Source organism: Ursus arctos, unplaced genomic scaffold (genome assembly GCF_023065955.2).
Source record: "Ursus arctos isolate Adak ecotype North America unplaced genomic scaffold, UrsArc2.0 scaffold_37, whole genome shotgun sequence".
In the NCBI taxonomy this organism is placed as follows: domain Eukaryota; kingdom Metazoa; phylum Chordata; class Mammalia; order Carnivora; family Ursidae; genus Ursus; species Ursus arctos.
In genome coordinates this window covers 15,711,879-15,732,046 of record NW_026623053.1, presented here as the reverse complement: position 1 = coordinate 15,732,046, position 20,168 = coordinate 15,711,879, and the positions used below count along the sequence as shown (strand labels likewise).

General features: G+C 35.4%; 1 protein-coding gene across 5 annotated transcripts in view; it reads right to left on the bottom strand.

Moving 5' to 3' along the window:
• Positions 1-20,168, bottom strand: part of LOC113266123 (signal recognition particle subunit SRP54) — a 127,211-nt gene that overhangs the window by 28,820 nt on the left and 78,223 nt on the right. For all 5 annotated transcript variants that reach the window (XM_057306382.1, XM_057306383.1, XM_026513589.4 and 2 more), the window contains 10 exons: positions 16,839-16,943; positions 15,490-15,556; positions 15,352-15,409; positions 11,678-11,828; positions 10,186-10,334; positions 9,754-9,854; positions 9,163-9,249; positions 5,914-5,987; positions 5,592-5,700; positions 701-871 (listed from right to left, as the gene is read on the bottom strand). In XM_057306382.1, the coding sequence (XP_057162365.1) occupies positions 701-871; positions 5,592-5,700; positions 5,914-5,987; positions 9,163-9,249; positions 9,754-9,854; positions 10,186-10,334; positions 11,678-11,828; positions 15,352-15,409; positions 15,490-15,556; positions 16,839-16,943 (1,072 nt within the window). The remainder of the gene's footprint in view (positions 1-700; positions 872-5,591; positions 5,701-5,913; positions 5,988-9,162; positions 9,250-9,753; positions 9,855-10,185; positions 10,335-11,677; positions 11,829-15,351; positions 15,410-15,489; positions 15,557-16,838; positions 16,944-20,168) is intronic.

Sequence of the window (20,168 nt, the reverse complement as noted above, 5' to 3'; positions counted from 1 at the left end):
TCTATGAAGAGATTAAACTTGAGTAGTCATCTAAAAAACACCTACTGAAAGAAACATCTGATCATTAAATTGGAAATACTGAATTATTACAAAATTCATTCAGCGTCTACTGTGTATCTGATCAAAACAGACAAAATCCCTGGCTTCCCAGAGGACTGCGCAGGAACTGACGCAACAACTGATACCGCCACAGAAGCAGACGCGCCAGCCCGAACAGCCACTGCACAAAACAAAGACAAGCGTCACTGGGAGAGTATTCAGTGCTTAAATGCTGTATTTTGAAGAATGGTAGACAATAGAGAAAAATAGTCATGATGTTCCAGAAGAAAGCGCTAGTTCTATCAAAGCACTAGTTACAGTCCTACTTGCAATAGGACCCGTAGGATTCTCTGGGGAGAAAAGGTAATGGGTGTTTCAAGTTTTTTTCATATACTTTCTTATTCTATCTAAATTTTCTTTAATCTGTATTACGTCTTCATAAAAATAAAGTCATTAAGTTTGTTTTTAATTAGTGTTTACTACTTTGAATCTAAAAACAGATAAAATCACAGATCACATTCAAGAAGTACTTGACTATATCATGAAATTCAGCAATATGTTCTCCAATACTGGCAGTAGTCCCTGGCTTTAATTTTAGTTTTTCAACTTCTTTCTTTACTTTCACTATGTTAAGTAATGAGGAGTCTGTGACTTTTCTTACCTTTGAAAAGTCCTTTGATACCTCCCATCTTTTTTACCATCTGTGCAAATTTGGTATATTGTGTCAAAAGTTCTTGAACATCTCTTGTTGACACACCTGATCCTCTTGCTACTCTTTGGATTCTTCCCGGTTGCTTACTAAAAACCTTGGCACCATCAGTACTGTCAAGCTCTGTAGACAAGGATTAATTACTCTCATTAACATACAATTAACATTCATTATCAAAACAGTTATGTACAAATACCTTACACACACAAAAATAAAATGGTGAAACCACCACCTGATTTAACAAATGTTATTATCGCCTGCCATGTTCGCATCTGATTTTTAAAAATTAAACATGAAATAAACTCAAAAGAACATCTATATTTGTAAGCTATAAAAACAATGAAACGAATACACATGTACTCACCCCACAGTTTAAATAAAATAGAACATTCTGAAAACCTTTAAAACCCACGTCTACCTTTTCCATATCTCATATCCAGGTGCTCCTCAGAGCTTACACTACAAGGTATATTTCAAAAAAGAAAAGTGCTCGCTTTAGCTCTAAATAACTATTAACATTTAAATCATAAATTTAGGCCTCTAAGCAACAGAAGTAGACAGGTTCTATCATCAATGGAATAAAGGTAATATTTTGTATGTAATTACTACTAGCTTTTTAATCTTTTCTGTGACATAAAGAATGAGTTAATTCCCTCCAGTGTTTTTATAACTCTTAGGATATGAGGTGCACTTCTTCTGGCTTTAGCTGCATACAATCTCAGGAATGCAATGGACTTTAGTCAAAATTTCTATTACGTCAGCATTTTCTCTACAACATCCCCCAATAAACGGTTATCTAGCCTCAGTCTGAATATCCCCAGATGACTCACTATTTAAAATATAGTAATCTATGCCATTCTATCATACCTATAATTATGGAAAATCTTTCACCTATTAAAATAAAATAAATTTGCCTGGCACCTCCTCCTATTTGCACACATGTCTCCTTGCCATGCACAAAAAATAAGGCTTTCAAATATTTGAGAGCTACCAAGTCTCTGGTGAATCTCCTCTAGGTTACAAATATCCAATTCTTTTTGACTGTTCCTCTTATAACACGGTTCCATTTATTTTTTTTTAAGGATTTTATTTTTATTTATTTGACAGAGAGAGAGAGAGCAAGCGGAAGCAAGGGGGAGCAACAGAGGGCGAGGAAGAAGCAGGCTCCCACCAAGCAAGGAGTCCAACGCAGAGCTCGATCCCAGAACCCTGAGATCATGACCTGAGCCGAAGGCAGACACTAAACTGACTAAGCCACCCAGGTGCCCCTAATAACTCCCATTATCCTGATTTCCTAATATTTTCCAATTTGTCTACACCCTCTAAGCATATTGTCCAGAAGTGAACTGAAATACAATACAAATAAAGAGCACATCTCATAATAAATTTACAGTCATTAAAATCTAAATCCATTTCATAAATGCAGCTTTTAAGCCACATCTTCACTATAAAATATTTAGAAAATATGTATTCTAAGACCTAAAGTGGAGTGAAGAGAAAGAAGACAAGCTCACAACAGCACATCATGGTAAGCAGTCTGACAGAATTAAAACAAATGCCAGAAGGGGACATAATTTAAAGAAGAAAGGAGGTCAGAAAAGGCTCCATGCGAATGGTTCCTCTTTAACTGATTAGTCCTAAAGGACAAATATGAGTTAAGTAAACAAGAGAAAGAAGCAAGGGACATTCTAGGAAGCAAAACATGGATTTCTAGAATAAAAATAGTTTTGTGTAGAAGAAACCAAGCTTGGATAAGAGCTGAGACTTAAGAAGTTGCAAAAGTAGATAAGGACAAGACTAGAACAGAATTTGTATGCCAGGCTTAGGAGTCTGGAATTCATTATGACAACACTAAGGAGCCAGTGAAAGAGTTGGACCCCAGAATTATTTTTTTAAGGATTTTATTTATTGGGGCGCCTGGGGGGCTCAGATGGTTAAGGGTCTGCCTTCGGCTCAGGTCATGATCCCAGGGTCCTGGGATCGAGCTCCATGTCAGGCTCCCTGTTCAGCAGGGAGCCCTGCTTCTCCCTCTCCCTCTGCTGCTCCCCCTGCTTGTGCTCTCTCGCTCTGTCAAATAAATAAAATCTTAAAAAAAAAAAAAAAGATTTTATTTATTTATTTGAGAGAGAGACAGAGCGTGCACGAGCTCTCGAGCAGGGGGAGGGGCAGAGGGTGAGAGGGAGAGAGGGAATCTCAAGCAGGCTCCACACCCAGCACAGAGTCTGATGTGGGGCTCAATCTCACGACCCTGAGAGATCACGATCTGAGCTGAAACCAAGAGTCGACACTCAACCAAATGAGCCACCCAGGCATCCCTGATCCCAGAATTTTTTATGTTTAGAAAGACCATTCTTGTGGCAGTAAGGAAGACAAATTGGAAAGAGAAGTGAAAAAATTGAAAGGGAAACGGTAAGAAGCTACTATGTAACAATCTAGGTAAGAAATGATGAGTGTATGAAGTAATGTAGGGGACTCAGAGACAAAGAGAAGAGGGAAGATATGAGAACTATTTAGAAAGTGGAACTCACTAAACCTAAGGTAATGTTAAGGTTCCTATATTCTACTAGAAGTGGTAAAATACTAATAGAAGTAGACCGTGATAAGTTAAATGTATATGCATCTTGTAATACCACGAAATTCAATATGTATGCATATTGTAATACCTAAAGCAACCATTAAGAAAATTATTTTTTAAAATATACTCAGAAAAACTATAGGTACTAAATAACCTGTAAATAATAATATAAATAACAATAATTATTCTATAATAATTAGAATACTAAACAATATTCAAGTAACTCACAGAAAGTAGAAAAGAAAAATCAGAAGAACAAAAATCACAGGGAACAAATAGAACAAAAATAAAATGGCAGAACCAAGTTCCAATAGATCAATAATATATCGGTTAAAAGAGAGTATATGAGAATGTATTAATAGAAAAAAAATAACCCAATTACATGCTATTGACATAAAACTCACTTCGAATATAATGATACAGGCAGATTAAAAGTAAAAAGATAGAAAAAGATAAACAATGCAAACAACTGATTAAAAGAAAGCTATAATAATATTAGACAAAACAGACAAGGGACAAAGGAGGACATTACACACATAATGACAAAAAGGTCAATTCACCAAGAAGACCTAACAATCCTAAATGTGTACCGTACCCAAAAAAAGAGCTTACCTGACATAAAACTTACAGAATTAAGAGGAGAAAAGTTAGGCATTTCAAAACCTTCATCTCCATAATCAACAGAACCACTAAATAGAAATGAGCAAGAATATAAATCTAGCTTGACCCCACTTTCTAGCTTGGGTGACCGAGTAGATAGATATCTATCAGACGGATGGAAGCGTCACTCACCAAGGGAGAAAACTACATTTTGGATCCGTGCCTCAGAAAACTTTCAAACATGTCCACCATTTAGCTGAGCAAATAGAGAGGAGGTGATCCAGAGTGTACACTCTTGAGCCAGACCCCCAGTCTCTCCACTCGGTAGCTAGCACCCTTGGGCAAGTTACTCAACTTTCCTACGTCTCTGTTTCCTGATCTGCAAAAGCTAGATAATAATGGATTTTAACCCCAGAACTGTCCTTTGCGAGTTACTGTGATGATTAGATGGATTGATATATGTAAAGTGCTCAGGACAGAGTAAATACTCTAGATATGGCTGCAATTCTTAATTCTACATACAAAACTTTTTGTGGTGTTGAAGATACAGAGATGAGAAAGACGCAATCTTATTTGGGTTACTATAAAAGCCTAGAGCTCGGAAAAGAGGTAGAGGCTACAAAAAATAATCGGTCAAGCAGCAGAGAAAGCACACATGTGGATGAATTATTCAAAGAAAATAAGCAGAATGAGAAGAAACTGGCTGAGGACAGAACCTGTAATATACAGTCATCTTAGGGGCAGGCTGGAAAAATGACTGAGTTCACAAGAAAGGTAAGGGTAAAAGTGGGGAGATGGTATAATAGAACCCAAGAAAAAAAGGTGATTAACAACAGCCAGTGTTGTAAAGGTCAAGAAAAAGACTGAAAAGGATCCACTGGAGCAACCCAGGTTACCGGAAATCTTTGTATGATCTATTTCCGAAGCGATGGGGACAGAAGTCAGATTTCAATAGTTTGAGAAAAATACAAACTGTTCTTTCAAAAAGTTTGACTGAAAAGAGAAAAGAAGAGCAAAAAAGCAGGACGGAGAAGTATAGCCCAGAAAACGTGAACTTAAGAATGTTTATATGCTGATGGGGAAAAAAATCAGTAGGTAAGAAAAGACTGGAGATACAGGAAAGGATTTTATTGAGGGTGTATTTTCCCTCTTCTGATCACCCCTCCCCAACTTGTGCATGCACCCGCTCTCTCTCCCTAAAAAAAAAAAAAAGACTGAAACCTGAGAGTTTCAGTGCAAAGTAAGTTTGTAAACATTGTTTAAATGATCTCTCTTACAGATTCCCAACTCACGTTAGCATATGAGAGTTCTGAGGAGACTTACAATAAATAAACTGAATAGTTTTTTTAACCCAGAATTCCCCCAAATTTATCTGACTACAGAACTCTCCTTTCAAGTTATTTCTATCATCATCATGAAGAACGAGTATTCTTTGGAGAACACTGGAGAGTGTCTGCAGAAACACTGTACTAGACATTTCTCTCTATGATGAAGTCAATCCAATAGTCATAACCCTTTGAGTAAAAGCTTTCAAACAGCTACAAACCTACCTAACAATATTCTTCCAGTCTAAATTTTTCCCCATCTTGTCCACAAGAACACAGTGAAACTATCCACTTGCAAATATTGAGAACATTGTCCTCTAAATCAAGTAATTGGCCATCTTACCTTGATCATTCATACTATCCATTATCGTCATTAATTTCTTTAGCCTTGCCATTGACTCCTGTTCATTTCCTTTGCTCATAAAGTCTGTTCCAAAACCAGGGATCATCCCCTAAAACAAATATATTTAAACATAAAATCAAAAACAGCTTGAGATTAAATTGTTCAGAATGTTCACATGTAACTACTGGCTTTAATTTTGACACTAAGTTTTTAAAATGTTTTTTTTACCCAAATAGCAAAAATAATGAAAGCGAATGCATCTATTCTTTAAAAAATTAATGAAAGAAGAAGGTAGGAAAAAAAACTTTTTAGGATAACTAACCAAGATCTGACTGAAGGGGCCCATTTTCATGATATTTTGAAATTGTTCATACATGTCTCGCAACGTAAACTGACCTGAAATACAATAGAAATGGTTCAGACATATTAGAGAATGTACATTTCCATTCAATAAACTTAATCTTTTCCTTAGTCATGGGTTCATCTTGAAGCACACTTGCAAAACATCTAATCAATAAACATTCCTGAGCAGTTACTATGGGCAAGATCATAGGATGCATGCAGTAGAAAATATACAGATACACAGACAGATTCTACCCTAGAGAAGCTTACATTCTATCGGAGAAGATGAACAAAAACAAATATACACAAAACTTGAAAACAAGACAAACTCTACCCACCAGGATGACTAAAACGCCTGACAACACGAAGTTAAAGAACATGTGGAGCAAGCAGAACTCTCATGTATTGCTGGTGAGAATGTAAAATGGCGTCACACTTTAGAAGACTATTTGGCGTTTCCTAAACAACTTGGCTGTCCACGGACAGGAAAACGATAGACTATGGATAAAATACTACTCAGCGATTAAAGAACAAGCTACAGGTACATGCAACTAAATGGATGAATGTCAAAAGCTTATGCTGAATGAAAGAAGCTAGGTAAGAGGGGGGAAGGACATAACTCTAGGATTCCTACAATATGATGTACTTACTGGGAAGAATGAGCAAACTTTCTAGTTAATGGAAATGTTGCTTCCTGATGGATATGGGTTATTATGCATTTGTCAAAATTGATGGAATCATATCCTTAGGAACCAAGCATTTTGTTACATGTAAATTAACTTCAATTAATAACAACAACAATCCAGAGTATTTTCTATTTATGCCCTAAAGATATACCTGTAAAAGGTATTTGGGTTTAGCCATTCTGAATTTAAGTGGCAGTACAATATTTTAAAGGAAATGTTAGAGCAGGCAGCTAGAAATGCAAAATTAAACAGTGGTAGAAAAAGTTAAGGCTGAAATACATATTTGGCCATTATACAGAAGTGACCATTGAAGCCATGATAGTCTAAGAAATCCACTGTCATGGAACCCAAGTGAAGACTTTGAAAACAAAAGAAAGATAACACTTAAATACTGGGAACCAAGGAAAAAAAGAAAGGTTACTACTTGGTGACCTCAGAAATTAGTAGAATGCTAATAGCAGAAGCAAAATGCAGACATAAGGCGAGACCTAAGAGTCAAAAAGTAGACTGACTAGGGATATAATTTAGTGGGCTGGTGGAAGCAGTGGTAAGGCTGTTCAGTATAGAGGGAGGTGGGGAAAAGAACCTGGCAATGAGGGATAGAATATTTATTAAAGATCTAAGTGCCAGAACTGTGCTAGGTACTGTAATAAAAGGTGAGGAACAAAGCTATGAAACTTACCTTCACCCTCAAGCAGGGAAGATAGATATCTAATAATTTTGATGAATAATACAAAAATTACAAGGCGCATGGAAACATATAGCAGAGAGTTCTAACTCAGTCCAGGGATCAGGCATAATGTCCCTAAAGAAGGAGAGACTGAAGTATGAGTAGGAGTTAGCCAGCGTGGCTGGGGAGAGGACGGTGGAAGTAGGAAGAATAGAGGACACCTGTCTAATAGGCAAAAGCACAGGGTAACAGACAGCAATGTAACTTGGAGAAGCTGAGTGAAATTCAGCATGAATGGCACATGGGAGGTTAAGAAGAACATCAAAAATGATATGGAAGATGTGGGCTAGGTGGTAAAGTCATTTTTTTTCATCTCTACACCCAATGTGGGGCTCAAATTCACAACTCTGAGATCAAGAGTCGCATGCTCCTCCAACTGAGCCAGCCAGGCGCCCCAATGGTAGAGTCATTTAAAAACATTCTAAGGGCAACGGGAAGCCACTGAAAGACAAGAAAGGCAGTAATGGAATCAAACTTGCATTTTTCAAAGATCATTTGGCTACAATGAAATGATCTATGAAAAACAGATCCAAGGGGAAGAATCCAAGAAACAGGAAGATAATTAAAATTTGAATAAACAATCTAGGCAAGAGAAAAACTTGCATAATTGTAGGAGCTGGAGAGAAGGAATGGAATGAAGGTATTTAGGAGGTAGAATTACTAGGACGAGCTGACTGATGGGAAAAGGAATGGGCAGAACTAGGAAGAAATAAGAGAGTCCATGACAATACCCAAGTGCCTCTGGCAATAAGACATTAGCATTCATTGATTATAAAAACAGGGTGAGACATTAGGATGGGAAGATACGGATATGCTGAATTTGAAGTGTCAATGGAACATCCAAGAATGGTCTGGGAAACAGAAAGATACCAATCTGAAGCTCTAGAGAAAAGATGGCCTACCACTGATCCCTGAAGAACACCAACATTTAAGAGAGGGATAAAGGCATTCGTAACTGACAAGGTAAGGGAAAAAGAGCAAAAAGCGGGATAGTATGTGACCAAGGAAACTGACAGTAAGATCATTTGAAGAAAAACAGAAATGGTCAATAATAATATATGCTGAAAGCTTCTGATTTTATATGCAACAGCTGATTTAATCTTCACAACTCTACAAAGAAGATATTTAGTACCTTACCTATTTTTTACAGATAAGGAAATTAAGGTTAAGTAATTTGAAAAAGTTATACAGCTAAAAATAGATCAGATATAAATTCAGGTATGATAGATTTAAGAAATTGAGCTCTTAATACCAACGTATATTCTCTACAGGAGTGGTCTTTAATGTGGTGTGAAAAAAATGTGTGTGCTTTCATGGAGCACTGGGTGTTATACGCAAACAATGAATCATGGAACACTACATCAAAAACTAATGATGTACTGTATGGTGATTAACATAACATAATAAAAAATTTTTTTAAAAATGTGTGTGCTTAATCTCATTCTTTTAAATTTCTTTATATTTTATTATATATATAATATATACACATACACACACACACATCATTTATAAGTAAACAGATTAGGAAGAATGTTCCAACTTACATTTAACCTGTTCTACTTCAAGAAACCCAATGAAAACCTCAATTTTAACCTTAAGGCAATTTGATTACAAGGAAGAAAATAAAAACACTCAATTCTACAATTGTTCACATATCTGAGATTTAAAATTATTTGCATATAAATCATGTAGGAAATAAACATTTGACGAATTGAACTTTAATCACAGATTTATCATTTCAAACAAATTAACAGTAGCTTTTTCAAAATCATGGGAAGACATCTGAGAGCAAATGCTTTTGCTTCTCATATACCATGTTTCAACTTCTCTATAAGTGCTTCATTGTCATCCAACTTCAACTCATTGACTTTATCTATCAGTCCTTCAATGTCGCCCATACCTACAAGACCAAAAAAAAGAGAAAAATTAACAACAGTATATGCTGCTTTACATTATACAAAATACATGCACACAGATAATACCCCTGTGAGACAGCAGGTCAGATATTCCTACTATACTTTACAGGTGAGAAAACAACCTCAAGAGGTTAAGTGACAAAGCAGGGACTCCAGCCCAGGGTTTTATTCCCAATTCCATGCTAACTCTATTACCTGGTACAAAAAGTTTTACTACCACTCCCCCCGCTATTACCACAACTACATATTTTTGTACGGTGCTCTCAAACTTTTCCAAAGAACTTTCCGTCTAATAGCTCATTCTACCACTCTAACCAGAAGAAGCAGAAAACCATTATCCTTACTTTTTACAGGTGAGGAAGATAAATCATAGAAGCTAATGATTTTCCTGAACTAGTCAATGAGAGCGTAGGATTAAAATCCCAATCTGTCCTAAATATCCATGCTATTTCTTGGAGATTTTTCTATATCCCCACCACTGTACATACCAAGAAGCTTGCTGATGAAAGGCTGTGTTTTGAAAGGTTCAAAGTCATCTATGTGTTCCCCTGTACCAATGAAAATAATTGGACTTTTTGTGGCAGCAACTCTGTAAAGAAAAAGAAAACATGAAATAATTTCAAAAAGGCAAACAAATTTCTAGCATATTTCAAAGTAATGAGACAAAGTTCAAGTTTCTTTTCACTTGTTAAAACAGAACTATATCAGAAAGACTCCAAAATTCTGATTCTATTTAAACTTCTTTTATAGACCATATTAGGTCCACTACTGGAATATATCTTTTTTTTTTAATTTTTAAAATTTGACTCTATATTGGAATATATTTTAAATGATCAATAAGAAAGCTATAAATACACACACACACACACACACACCCATATAAGCCCAAGACGTAGGACAATAGCATCAATGACACTTACGCACTGAGTGCACCACCTCCTTTTGCATGGCCATCAAGTTTCGTCACTATTACGGAGGCTACGTCTACTTTATCTTTAAAAGCCTTTGCCTGGGCTTCACAAGCCTGCCCAATGGAGGCATCCATCACGTAAACAATGTTATCAGGTTGCTAGAAAATTTAAATAAGAAAGAGACATATTTTTACTGCTCTTAAGTAAATTTCATCATTAGAAGCTATAGAAAAATATTTAATATAAATAATTATTCATTAAATCAATAAATATTTATTGAGAGAGTACTACGTATTAGGCACCATTTAGGTCCTGAGACAGATAAACGAGAAAATCCCTGTCCTTGTAAGACTTATATTCTAGTCAGAAGAGACAGAAAATCAATGGGCAAGTAAACACTGCAGACGTATGACAATTAAAATGGGATAGAGAGTATCAGTTTTGAGGTGTCGGAGACTTCTTTAGGTAGGGAAGCCGGGGGGGTCTCTCCGGAGGTAACATTTGAGATGAGGCCTGAATAAAGAGGAAAAAAGCTATGCAAAGATCTGGAGGAATCACATTCTAGGCAAACGAATACTAGAAGTCAGTAAGAGGAAAAAAGTAGAAAAGTATGCACTAAAATCAAAATGAGTAAAACAGGTGAGGTTTTTCCCCTTAGCTCTGCTCAACTAGGTCAAAATAATGGCATGGCTAAAAAGAAACTTACTAGCATCAACCATTAGCTAAAGAATTACTGCCAACTCCTCAATGGCAAAACATGGGTTCATGGGCAAAATACATTCTACAGATCATCTAGAAACTCTTTTCCCTAAATTATTTCCATCACAATTTTAAAGAGGCGCTAAATGATCATTAACATTTTTAAATGCTTCATTTTGAAAATCAAAATTCATCTAAAGTAAATGTCCCAATTTAATTTAAATAATTTACAGAAAGAAAATTCAATAGATGGGGTGCCTGGGTGGCTCAGTGAATTAAGCATCTGCCTTTGGCTCAGGTTGTGATCCTGGAGTCCCAGGATCAAGCCCCCCTCAGGCTCCCTGCTTAGCAGGGAGTCTGCTTCTCCCTCTCCCTCTGCCTCTCCCCCTGCTCCTTCTCTCTCTGTCTCTCTCTCTCTCTTCTTCTCTCTCAAATAAATAAATAAAATCTTAAAAAAAAAAATAAGAGACTGCCCTAGTAACAGAGGCTGAATAAAGCATTCTTAAAAAAAATTCAATAGATATTAAAGGTTAATTCTAAATTTTTGTTTCTTGTTTTTTCCTATATATACAGTAAGATGACTGAGAAAGGAAAATTTTATTGGTACTTACTCATGAAAATTTCATATCTAGTGTAGAGAAAATTAAATCCTTACCATACAGATACACATACCGAAAATAGAAATAAATTATTTGGAATCTATCATACAGGAAAAAAAAATTTATATAGATCTTAAACACAATCAGGTTGTAATTAAATTAACCAAAGTCCTTACAATGTTGTTAAATTGAAAGTTACTTACTATAGCATTAGCAACTTGAAGCATTTCTTCAAACAAAGAGTCTTCCTGTTTATGGCGGCCACTTGTATCAACAATAATAATTTCAAAATTTTCATTTTTGAATTTCTCCACTCCTTCAGAGGCAATGATAACAGGATCCATTTCCGTATAGCTATTTAACAAGGACAAATGATTTAACAACAACCATAAAGCAAAACTTCCAATTATTAATAATTTGGCAACCGTTGGTGTACTTTTAATCTATTCTGAAAAAGTCATAATGATCACAATTTCAATTTAGAAGAAAATCTAATAAATACTAAAAATAGCAAACAAAACAATAAAAAATAAAAATAAAGACAGCAAACCACTCCTAGAGCAACATAAAGCAATATCCAGTTTCCCAATTACAAAATTCTATGTGATTCTGCTGCATGTCTTATCTGAATGAGTTGTGCTTCCCTCAAATACTTTTTATATTTTCTTTAATAAATAAATGTTTCACACATGCTTTCCCATTTAACACCCTTTTGTAAGCATTTTACAAAACCATTAAATAATCTTGTAAAACATGACTTTTAGGCTACATAACACTCCATCATATGGCTATACTATCATTCATTAAAGAAATGCCCTATTGTTGGTCATCTGAAGTATTTCCAATTTCTTAGTATTAAAAATAATAGCCAATATAAAGAGTTCATAATGTTGTTTCTTTGATATTGTTATGACATATTCCTACAGCTTGAATTTGGATCACATGATCTGTAATTTAGCCTTTGATTTCTTTTTTGTTGATTTTGATGGGAGTTCTCTGGGCCTCCTGGATTTGGATGTCTGTTTCCTTCCCCAGATTAGGAAGTTTTCAGATATTTCCTCGAATAAATTTTCTGCCCCCTTTTCTCTCACTTCTTCTGGGACTCCTATAACACGAGTGTTATTACATTTAATGGGTAAGCTTTCGGTTTCTAAAAGGAAAATGTCTTCCATAAAAGTTTAATTTCATTCCTAATATAACCACATTCCTAATATAATCACATTTTCACCATCCTCAAAAACCTTTTCTTTCTTTTTTTTTTTTTTTTAGATTTTATTTATTTATTTGACAGAGATAGAGACAGCCATCGAGAGAGGGAACACAAGCAGGGGGAGTGGGAGAGGAAGAAGCAGGCTCACAGCGGAGGAGCCTGATGTGGGGCTTGATCCCACAACGCCGGGATCACGCCCTGAGCCGAAGGCAGACGCTCAACCGCTGTGCCACCCAGACGCCCCCTCAAAAACCTTTTCAACTTGAAAATCAAGAAATGAGATCACATTTTAATCTGCACTGTTTTCAGAAGCGGCAACTTTTTATACAGATCAATACTGTCAAATGAAAAGACATATGTTAAAAAAAAAAAAAGTTTTCCCCCTAAATTAACAATAAAAATTAGGTAGGAAGGCATTTAATAATATTATCGTATGAGATTTAAATGAAGAAAATTACTATATTCAAGGGCAAATTTTTAAAGCAAAATGACATAGGAAGTTCTCAAACTGAACAATACAAATATAGTAAATGTGTCAGTTCTCCACTAACTTAATCGGTTTCAATATAGTTCCAAGCAAAATTTTGGAAGATTTTTCTTTTTGGAACTTAATAAGGAATTTTTAAATTTAATCTAGGAAAATAAGCAGATGAGAATAGGCAAGAGAATGTTGAAAAAAGAGATTAGCATTACCAGGTATTTTTAAATATGCTAAAGATACAATTAAAATATATGAACATACAAAGAAATATGATCGCATACAAGCATACAATGGAATTGCAATGATGTCATAAAGAATTACCTTAAACCGTATACGGTCCATTCCAGAATTACTACGATCCCGTTTTTTTGTATGTGTTAATGAAGTACAATACATTTATATAGGAAAGTTGCACAAATTATAAACTCAGTGAATTTTCACAAAGCAAACACACCCAGATCAAGAAACAACATAACCGGGGCGCCTGGGTGGCACAGCGGTTAAGCGTCTGCCTTCGGCTCAGGGCGTGATCCCGGCGATCTGGGATCGAGCCCCACATCGGGCTCTTCTGCTATGAGCCTGCTTCTTCCTCTCCCACTCCCCCTGCTTGTGTTCCCTCTCTCGCTGGCTGTCTCTATCTCTGTCGAATAAACAAATAAAATCTTTAAAAAAAAAAAAAAAAAAAAAAGAAACAACATAACCGGCACCACACTCCATCCCAAGAGTACTCACAATCTTGTAATAACATCCCATTTGTAATCAACTGTATAGTGGTCTACTGATAAACAGTAAGATACACTATTTTAAGTGTTCATTTTGATGAGTTTTGACAAATTTACATATAACCATTATCACAACAAAGTACAAAGCACTGTAAGACTCCATTTCAATTTAAGATTATCTATCTACCTATATCTGTGTATTCGTTTGTACCGACATTGAAAAAAATCACAGGTGGCCATGCTAAAAACTGGGAAGTGAAACTGTAAGTGCTTTCACTTCTTTAAAAGTTTTAAGTAATACAGTTTAAAAAAAAAAATACAGAACAAATGATAATATAACAAACGGTCCTGTATATACCACCCCCTAAAATAGGTGTTAATATGTAAATTTAACAACAGAGATGCAGTTCAAATTCTTCCTCAGTCCCACTTCCTTCAGTCCTCCTAGAGGAAACAATGATCACCAATACTTTACTCCATACATGTATTAGGTTTCTTAAACTTACATGAGCAAAGGAGAAATTATTTAGTAAATGGTACTGAGAATACTGTTTAGAAATGCTCTGGCTTTGGCCAATAGTTAATTATCCGCTAAATTATTTACAAATTTTGAACTCTAAAGATGCAACTGTTTATTATCCCTTGATATTTTTTACCCCTTGATTTTTAAATCTATATTAGAAACAGTGCTTATCTGAAAAATAAAATTCTTAACATTATTCTTTAATCTGCCTATTAGAAATCATAAAAAAAACTAAAAGAAAAAAATTTTAAATAAAGAATATAGGATCAGCCGAAGTTCATTAGCATTTCTGGCCAGCCAAAAAGTGTAAGGCAAGGACTAATAAAATGATATCATTCATTCAATTACCTCAAATTGTAGCTTCTTTTAACTTTCTAAGAAACCATTTATATTAATAATGTTAAGAAAAATGCTATCCCCTGAAAAAGTCCTAAATTCCATCTAGACTCGATTCTTTTCATTAATCATTCTAACATGTATAAACTACCTAACTGAACTACTGTATCAAATGAAAGATAGCAATGATGTGAGAATCTCTATCTGAGATAATTATAAATTATAAGCTATTTTAGGCTGATCAAACACAAACTTTTAAAAATTATGTACTAAAGAAACGGTATGGAATTCACTGGTGTGTTTAATCAAGGAATGCTTCAGATAGGTCTTAGAAGATTAGGGAAGCAAGTAAGAAAGCATACAAGGCAGGATGATAAGTACAGGCAGATTATAAACTAAACTATGTCCACTCTGATCTATCAGGCTGGATCAGAAAAGTCGTGTTATAATAATAAAAGATAACAATTTATTAATTATACCCCCACTTTGTTCCAGGAAGACTTAAACTTCTAAGTAAATATTAAAATGTGACCAGGTAGATAAAATAAAAACTCAGACAAGATGAGACACATGAGTGAGTATCAAAATAAAAACCAGAAACCCACCTTCCATAGAATGGGATTCTTGCTTTGGTAGCATTCTGTTTTAGTTGGTCAAAAGCTCCTATAAGATAAAGAGTTAATGAGTCCTCAAACTTGAAAATAAAAATTACAGAGAACTGTTTTCAAATTTCAACATATTACCTGCTCTGAATGTGTCTGCACATATTAAACAGGTCTTCCAACCTTTCCTCTGGTAATAATATGCTAACTGGGAAAGGAACATTTAAAAAATACAATATCAATAACTACAAGTTATTATACACATAATTTTTGTTTACCTTGTTATTTACTTAAAGATTAAAGTAAAACTGCTCATATTCTCCTGAAAGTAATATTATTACATTGTTTTAAGTTTTTGTTTGAATTCCAGTTAGTTAATAAATAGTATTACACTAGGTTTCCATACATAACCTAGTGCTCATCTCAGCAAGTGCCCTCCTTAATCCCCATCACCTATTTCACCCATCCCCCACCCACCTCCCCTCTGGTAACCATCAGAGTTTGTTCTCATTATATAATTAAGAATCTGTTTCTTGCTTTGTGTCTGTCTCTTTTTCCCCCCACTTTACTCATTTCATTTCTTAAATTCCACATATAAGTGAAATCATATGGTATTTGTCTTTCTCTTATTTCACTTAGCATAATATTCCATCCATGTCATAGCAAATGGCAAGATTTCATTCTTTTTATGGCTGAGTAATATTGTGTGTATATGTGTGTCACACAGGCAGAGCAGGACATGAGGCTCAGTCTCATGACCCTGAGATCACGACCTGAACAGAAATCCAGAGTCGGACACTCAACTGACTGAGCCACCCAGGCTCCCCTATTATTACATTTTTGAATTCAGCAAATTTGCTAAAGGGTTTAAATTCTAACTGCCATCCAGTAACTTTCAAAGGATATAAAATGATCAAGGAATACATGACCATAGTGAAAAATGTAATGTTAATTAAGTAAAAACAAACAGTAACATAACTCTCTAAGAAATAATCCTTTTCTCTTTTTTTCTAGACTATAACATAGTTGAGGCTTGTGAAACAAAATCTGGTAACAAACTTGAGGCACTGCATTCCAGAGAAAGAGGTGGTATAATGAATTAAAAATTAGTAGAAGGATATGTTAAATGAAGATCTAGATTATGTTGCGGGGGACACTGTAAAAAGGGAGCCTTGAACCATGGGAGATAAGGTCAACTTTCCATGTTTTCTTCTCCAAAAATCATATCCTCACTTCCTTAAAGGATAGGAACAGTCTCTTTGGTAAAAGAAACAGCATAGTTATATAAAAGTCCACCATTCTTACAAAAAGCAACCACATGGGAGACTCTGGGATTCTTTCTATCATACAAAAAGCTATTACAAAAACATTATCAATATATTAAGTAACACAAAATTGTAAAGCAACAATACTAGCCTGGCTTTGACATAAAACAATTTACACAAACATATCTTCTCCATGACTTTTTTCTAAGACTAAGTATAATTTACCTTTGAACATGTTGTCGTTTTACCACTTCCTTGCAATCCAACAAACATGATCACATTCTGTTTTCCTTTAGTGGGTGTCCATGCTTTAACTCCAGGGTCTACAAGCTAGGTACCAAAAATAAAATAAAAATAAAATGAGGTTAACATATGCTTACATCCAAAATCCCTCTCTCTACAACTTCTAAATTGTAAAAATAATTTAAAGACATTTTAGTATAAAAGGCAACCATAATCCTACCATTCTAATACAAATTGACTATTTCCCTCTCTGTACACACTTGGTAAAATTTAATGAATATAAAACAATGCATTGCAAAGTCATAAGTAAGCCTGTACTCCCAAACCAACTCAGAGAAGGGATCTCAAAACCTCTTTTTCGAACAAGCTGGAGTGTGGACAGTGAGACCAACTTTGAGCCAAAGGAGCTATCTACATCAGCACTGCAGAAATATAAAAATATACGTGCAGGTCGCATATGAATTTTTAAATTGCTAGTAGTGACATTAAAGAAAGTGAAAATAAGTGATATTAATTTTAATACTTTATTTAACCCAATATATTAAAATGCTATCACTTCAACACATAACCTATATTTAAAAATTAACAAGATATTTTATATTCCCTTTTTCCATAGGAGGTCTTCAAATTGGGCATTTTTTTCATACTTACAGCACATCCCAATGCAGACTAACTACACTACAAGTGCTCGATAACTACATGGGGCTAGCAGCTGCCAAACGGGACAACACCTATCTTCATGCTCAACGTAATAAATGTTTATGATGAGCAAAGTTACAAATTACATGTGAAAGATTTTCCAGGTCAGTCAGATGTCAAGTTCTCCAGTGCCAAACCTACTGTTCTGGGAAGTGATTATCTTTAGAGGGCTGGTAAAAACAACCGCCAGTTTCATGAGTCAGTGAGACATTAAGGTTCGTATATGGACAGCCCCCAAACCGATAAGCATGAGGCCTTTCTAAAAGTTCATTTAAAAAAACAATTCCTTTGCAAGTCAGTTGTTTAGAGCTGGAAGCATGTATCTCCACCTGATAATAAAGCCATAATTGCAGTTAATGCCCTAGACCAGAGACCGGCAAACTATGTGTGAATAAGGTTTTTATGGAACATCACCATGCCCACTCATGGACTGCTTTTGTCCTACGACAGCAGGGCAGGGTAGCTGCAACAGAAATCATACGGCCCACGAAGCCTAAACTATCTCGTCCTTAAGAGAAAGTCTGCAAAACCCGTGAGACGATATAAAGATCACACGGTCCGTATTATACCTGAATTTCAAGGGCAAGCCAGGTGGTAGCAAAGGGAGGAAAAGAGAACACATTTTGTTATCTCTTTTCCAGGCACAGGCCTACCCATAAGGAAACTTCTGAAATAGGCACAATCTATCTCAAACATAAATCCACCCCCCCCAGATCCTTTCAGAACACTCATGCTACCCTACATTCACCTCCAGTCTCCCTATCTCGCAGCAGAAGCACTCAGCTCTCTATGAACCTAAATTTGGAACATATGTGTTTTAGTGACTAATTATTTTATAAATCTAACTTCTATTCCTCCATTCCTCCAACAGCAGGACTTTTCAGTCTCAGGACTCCTTTATAATTATAGTTTTTAAGTTTAGCTGCAATGTAGGATCTGAAACCATATAAACGTCATACTCCATTACATTAAAATCTGTTATTCTATCTTCCACTTTGAATGTATCTTATGCTGGTGCATGATTTTATAACATCATGTATCAGTCACTGACATCAAAAAAATTTATTGTATCAATACTGATCTCATCAGAAATGTATTAAGATCCTGTCAAACATGTGGTGGAGATACAAGTTTCTAGTTTTCACTGGAAAGCTCCAATTTTATCACTGGCCACAATATTGTTATTTATTTGCCTTAAAGTGACAAGCTCACTTCACCTGAAAATCTTATTCAAGTCTGAATTACCACAGATTATCTGCCTGTTTGTTGACATACAAATGGTATTTAATGAAAGCAGCAGCTAGCTCAGCTTGCAATCAAATAATCACACGTGTGCCTTCCTCAAGACAACCATCAAATTTCAGTATGCAGCAAGAGAGCTTTCTATATACATCTCATTTCATCCCATAAAATCGTACAAAGACGTGTATACTCAAAGGTTAAGATTTAATACAACTAATAACTTCTGCTCCATCATGGGCATTCTTAAGTAAAACAGGCTTTTTTTTTCCCCCTGCAAGTGTGTACTAGTAAAGAGTACAATGACTACTAGCATACTTGGCTGCTACTGCCTTGATTACATGCTAGGGAATTTTACCCACCATTGCTTTTGCACTATTAGCGTAAATATCGAACAATGAAAAAGGCAAAAACAGGCAAATAATGTCTTAGTGTTATTGTGAAAAGTTTTGACCTTGCTTTGACCACTGCTCTAGACCATAAGCTTCTGAGTATAGGGACCAGTCTAATTTATCTCTGCTATCAGCAGCATGACATACTGCCTAGAATAAAGTAGGTAGTCAATAAATGCTTCTTAACAAAGCAGTTAATGCACCAGAATTGTCTATGCATGCCAAACCCTAAAAACAGACATTTTCACTCACCCTGCACTGACCTCAGGGGCTAGATGAAAAGCAAACTGGAAATAACGTGAGGAGTCCTACAAGGAGTTTGGAGATCAGACCTGTGTCTGCCACTAACTAGCTGTCTCATTTTTTCTCAACTACAAACTGAGAAGTATGACTGGATAAATCCTCTGACCTCTCTCAGGTCTGAATTTCTTTTTTTTATTAATTAGTCTACAAGACTACCTGAAATGATATAACCATCTGAGACACCAGACTTTTTCAAAGTATCAATCAGCTCTGCTGAAACCAAAGGAGTAAATGAAACTATTCGCACAATAAATGGGAAAATACTAGAAGACCACTAGCAGACATATGTTCCTCTAAAGAAAATTTTTTGAGTTCCTTCCTTTTCCCCCCCTACCATTGGACCTGTGCATACTTTTTAAAGCTCTAAGATTTTCACCATAATTTTCATGACCACAGCAGCAACATCAGGTCTAAGGTAATACAAGGCAATAGGTTATATTTACCACGTGCAAAATAAATTTCACTAATTGCTCATAATCTAGGCAAGAGTCGGGATATTTGGTCTTTTCAAAGGGAATTCTGGACACAACGAACAGTTCAGAAAAGAGTGACTTTCCGTACAAAAGTAGGACCTTCAATAGGCAACATCTGATATTAAAGAGGATAAACTCAAGAGAAGCCCTTCCATCAATTAATCTGTAATGAAGTTTTAGTTTTTGTAACCTGACTTTGGGTATTT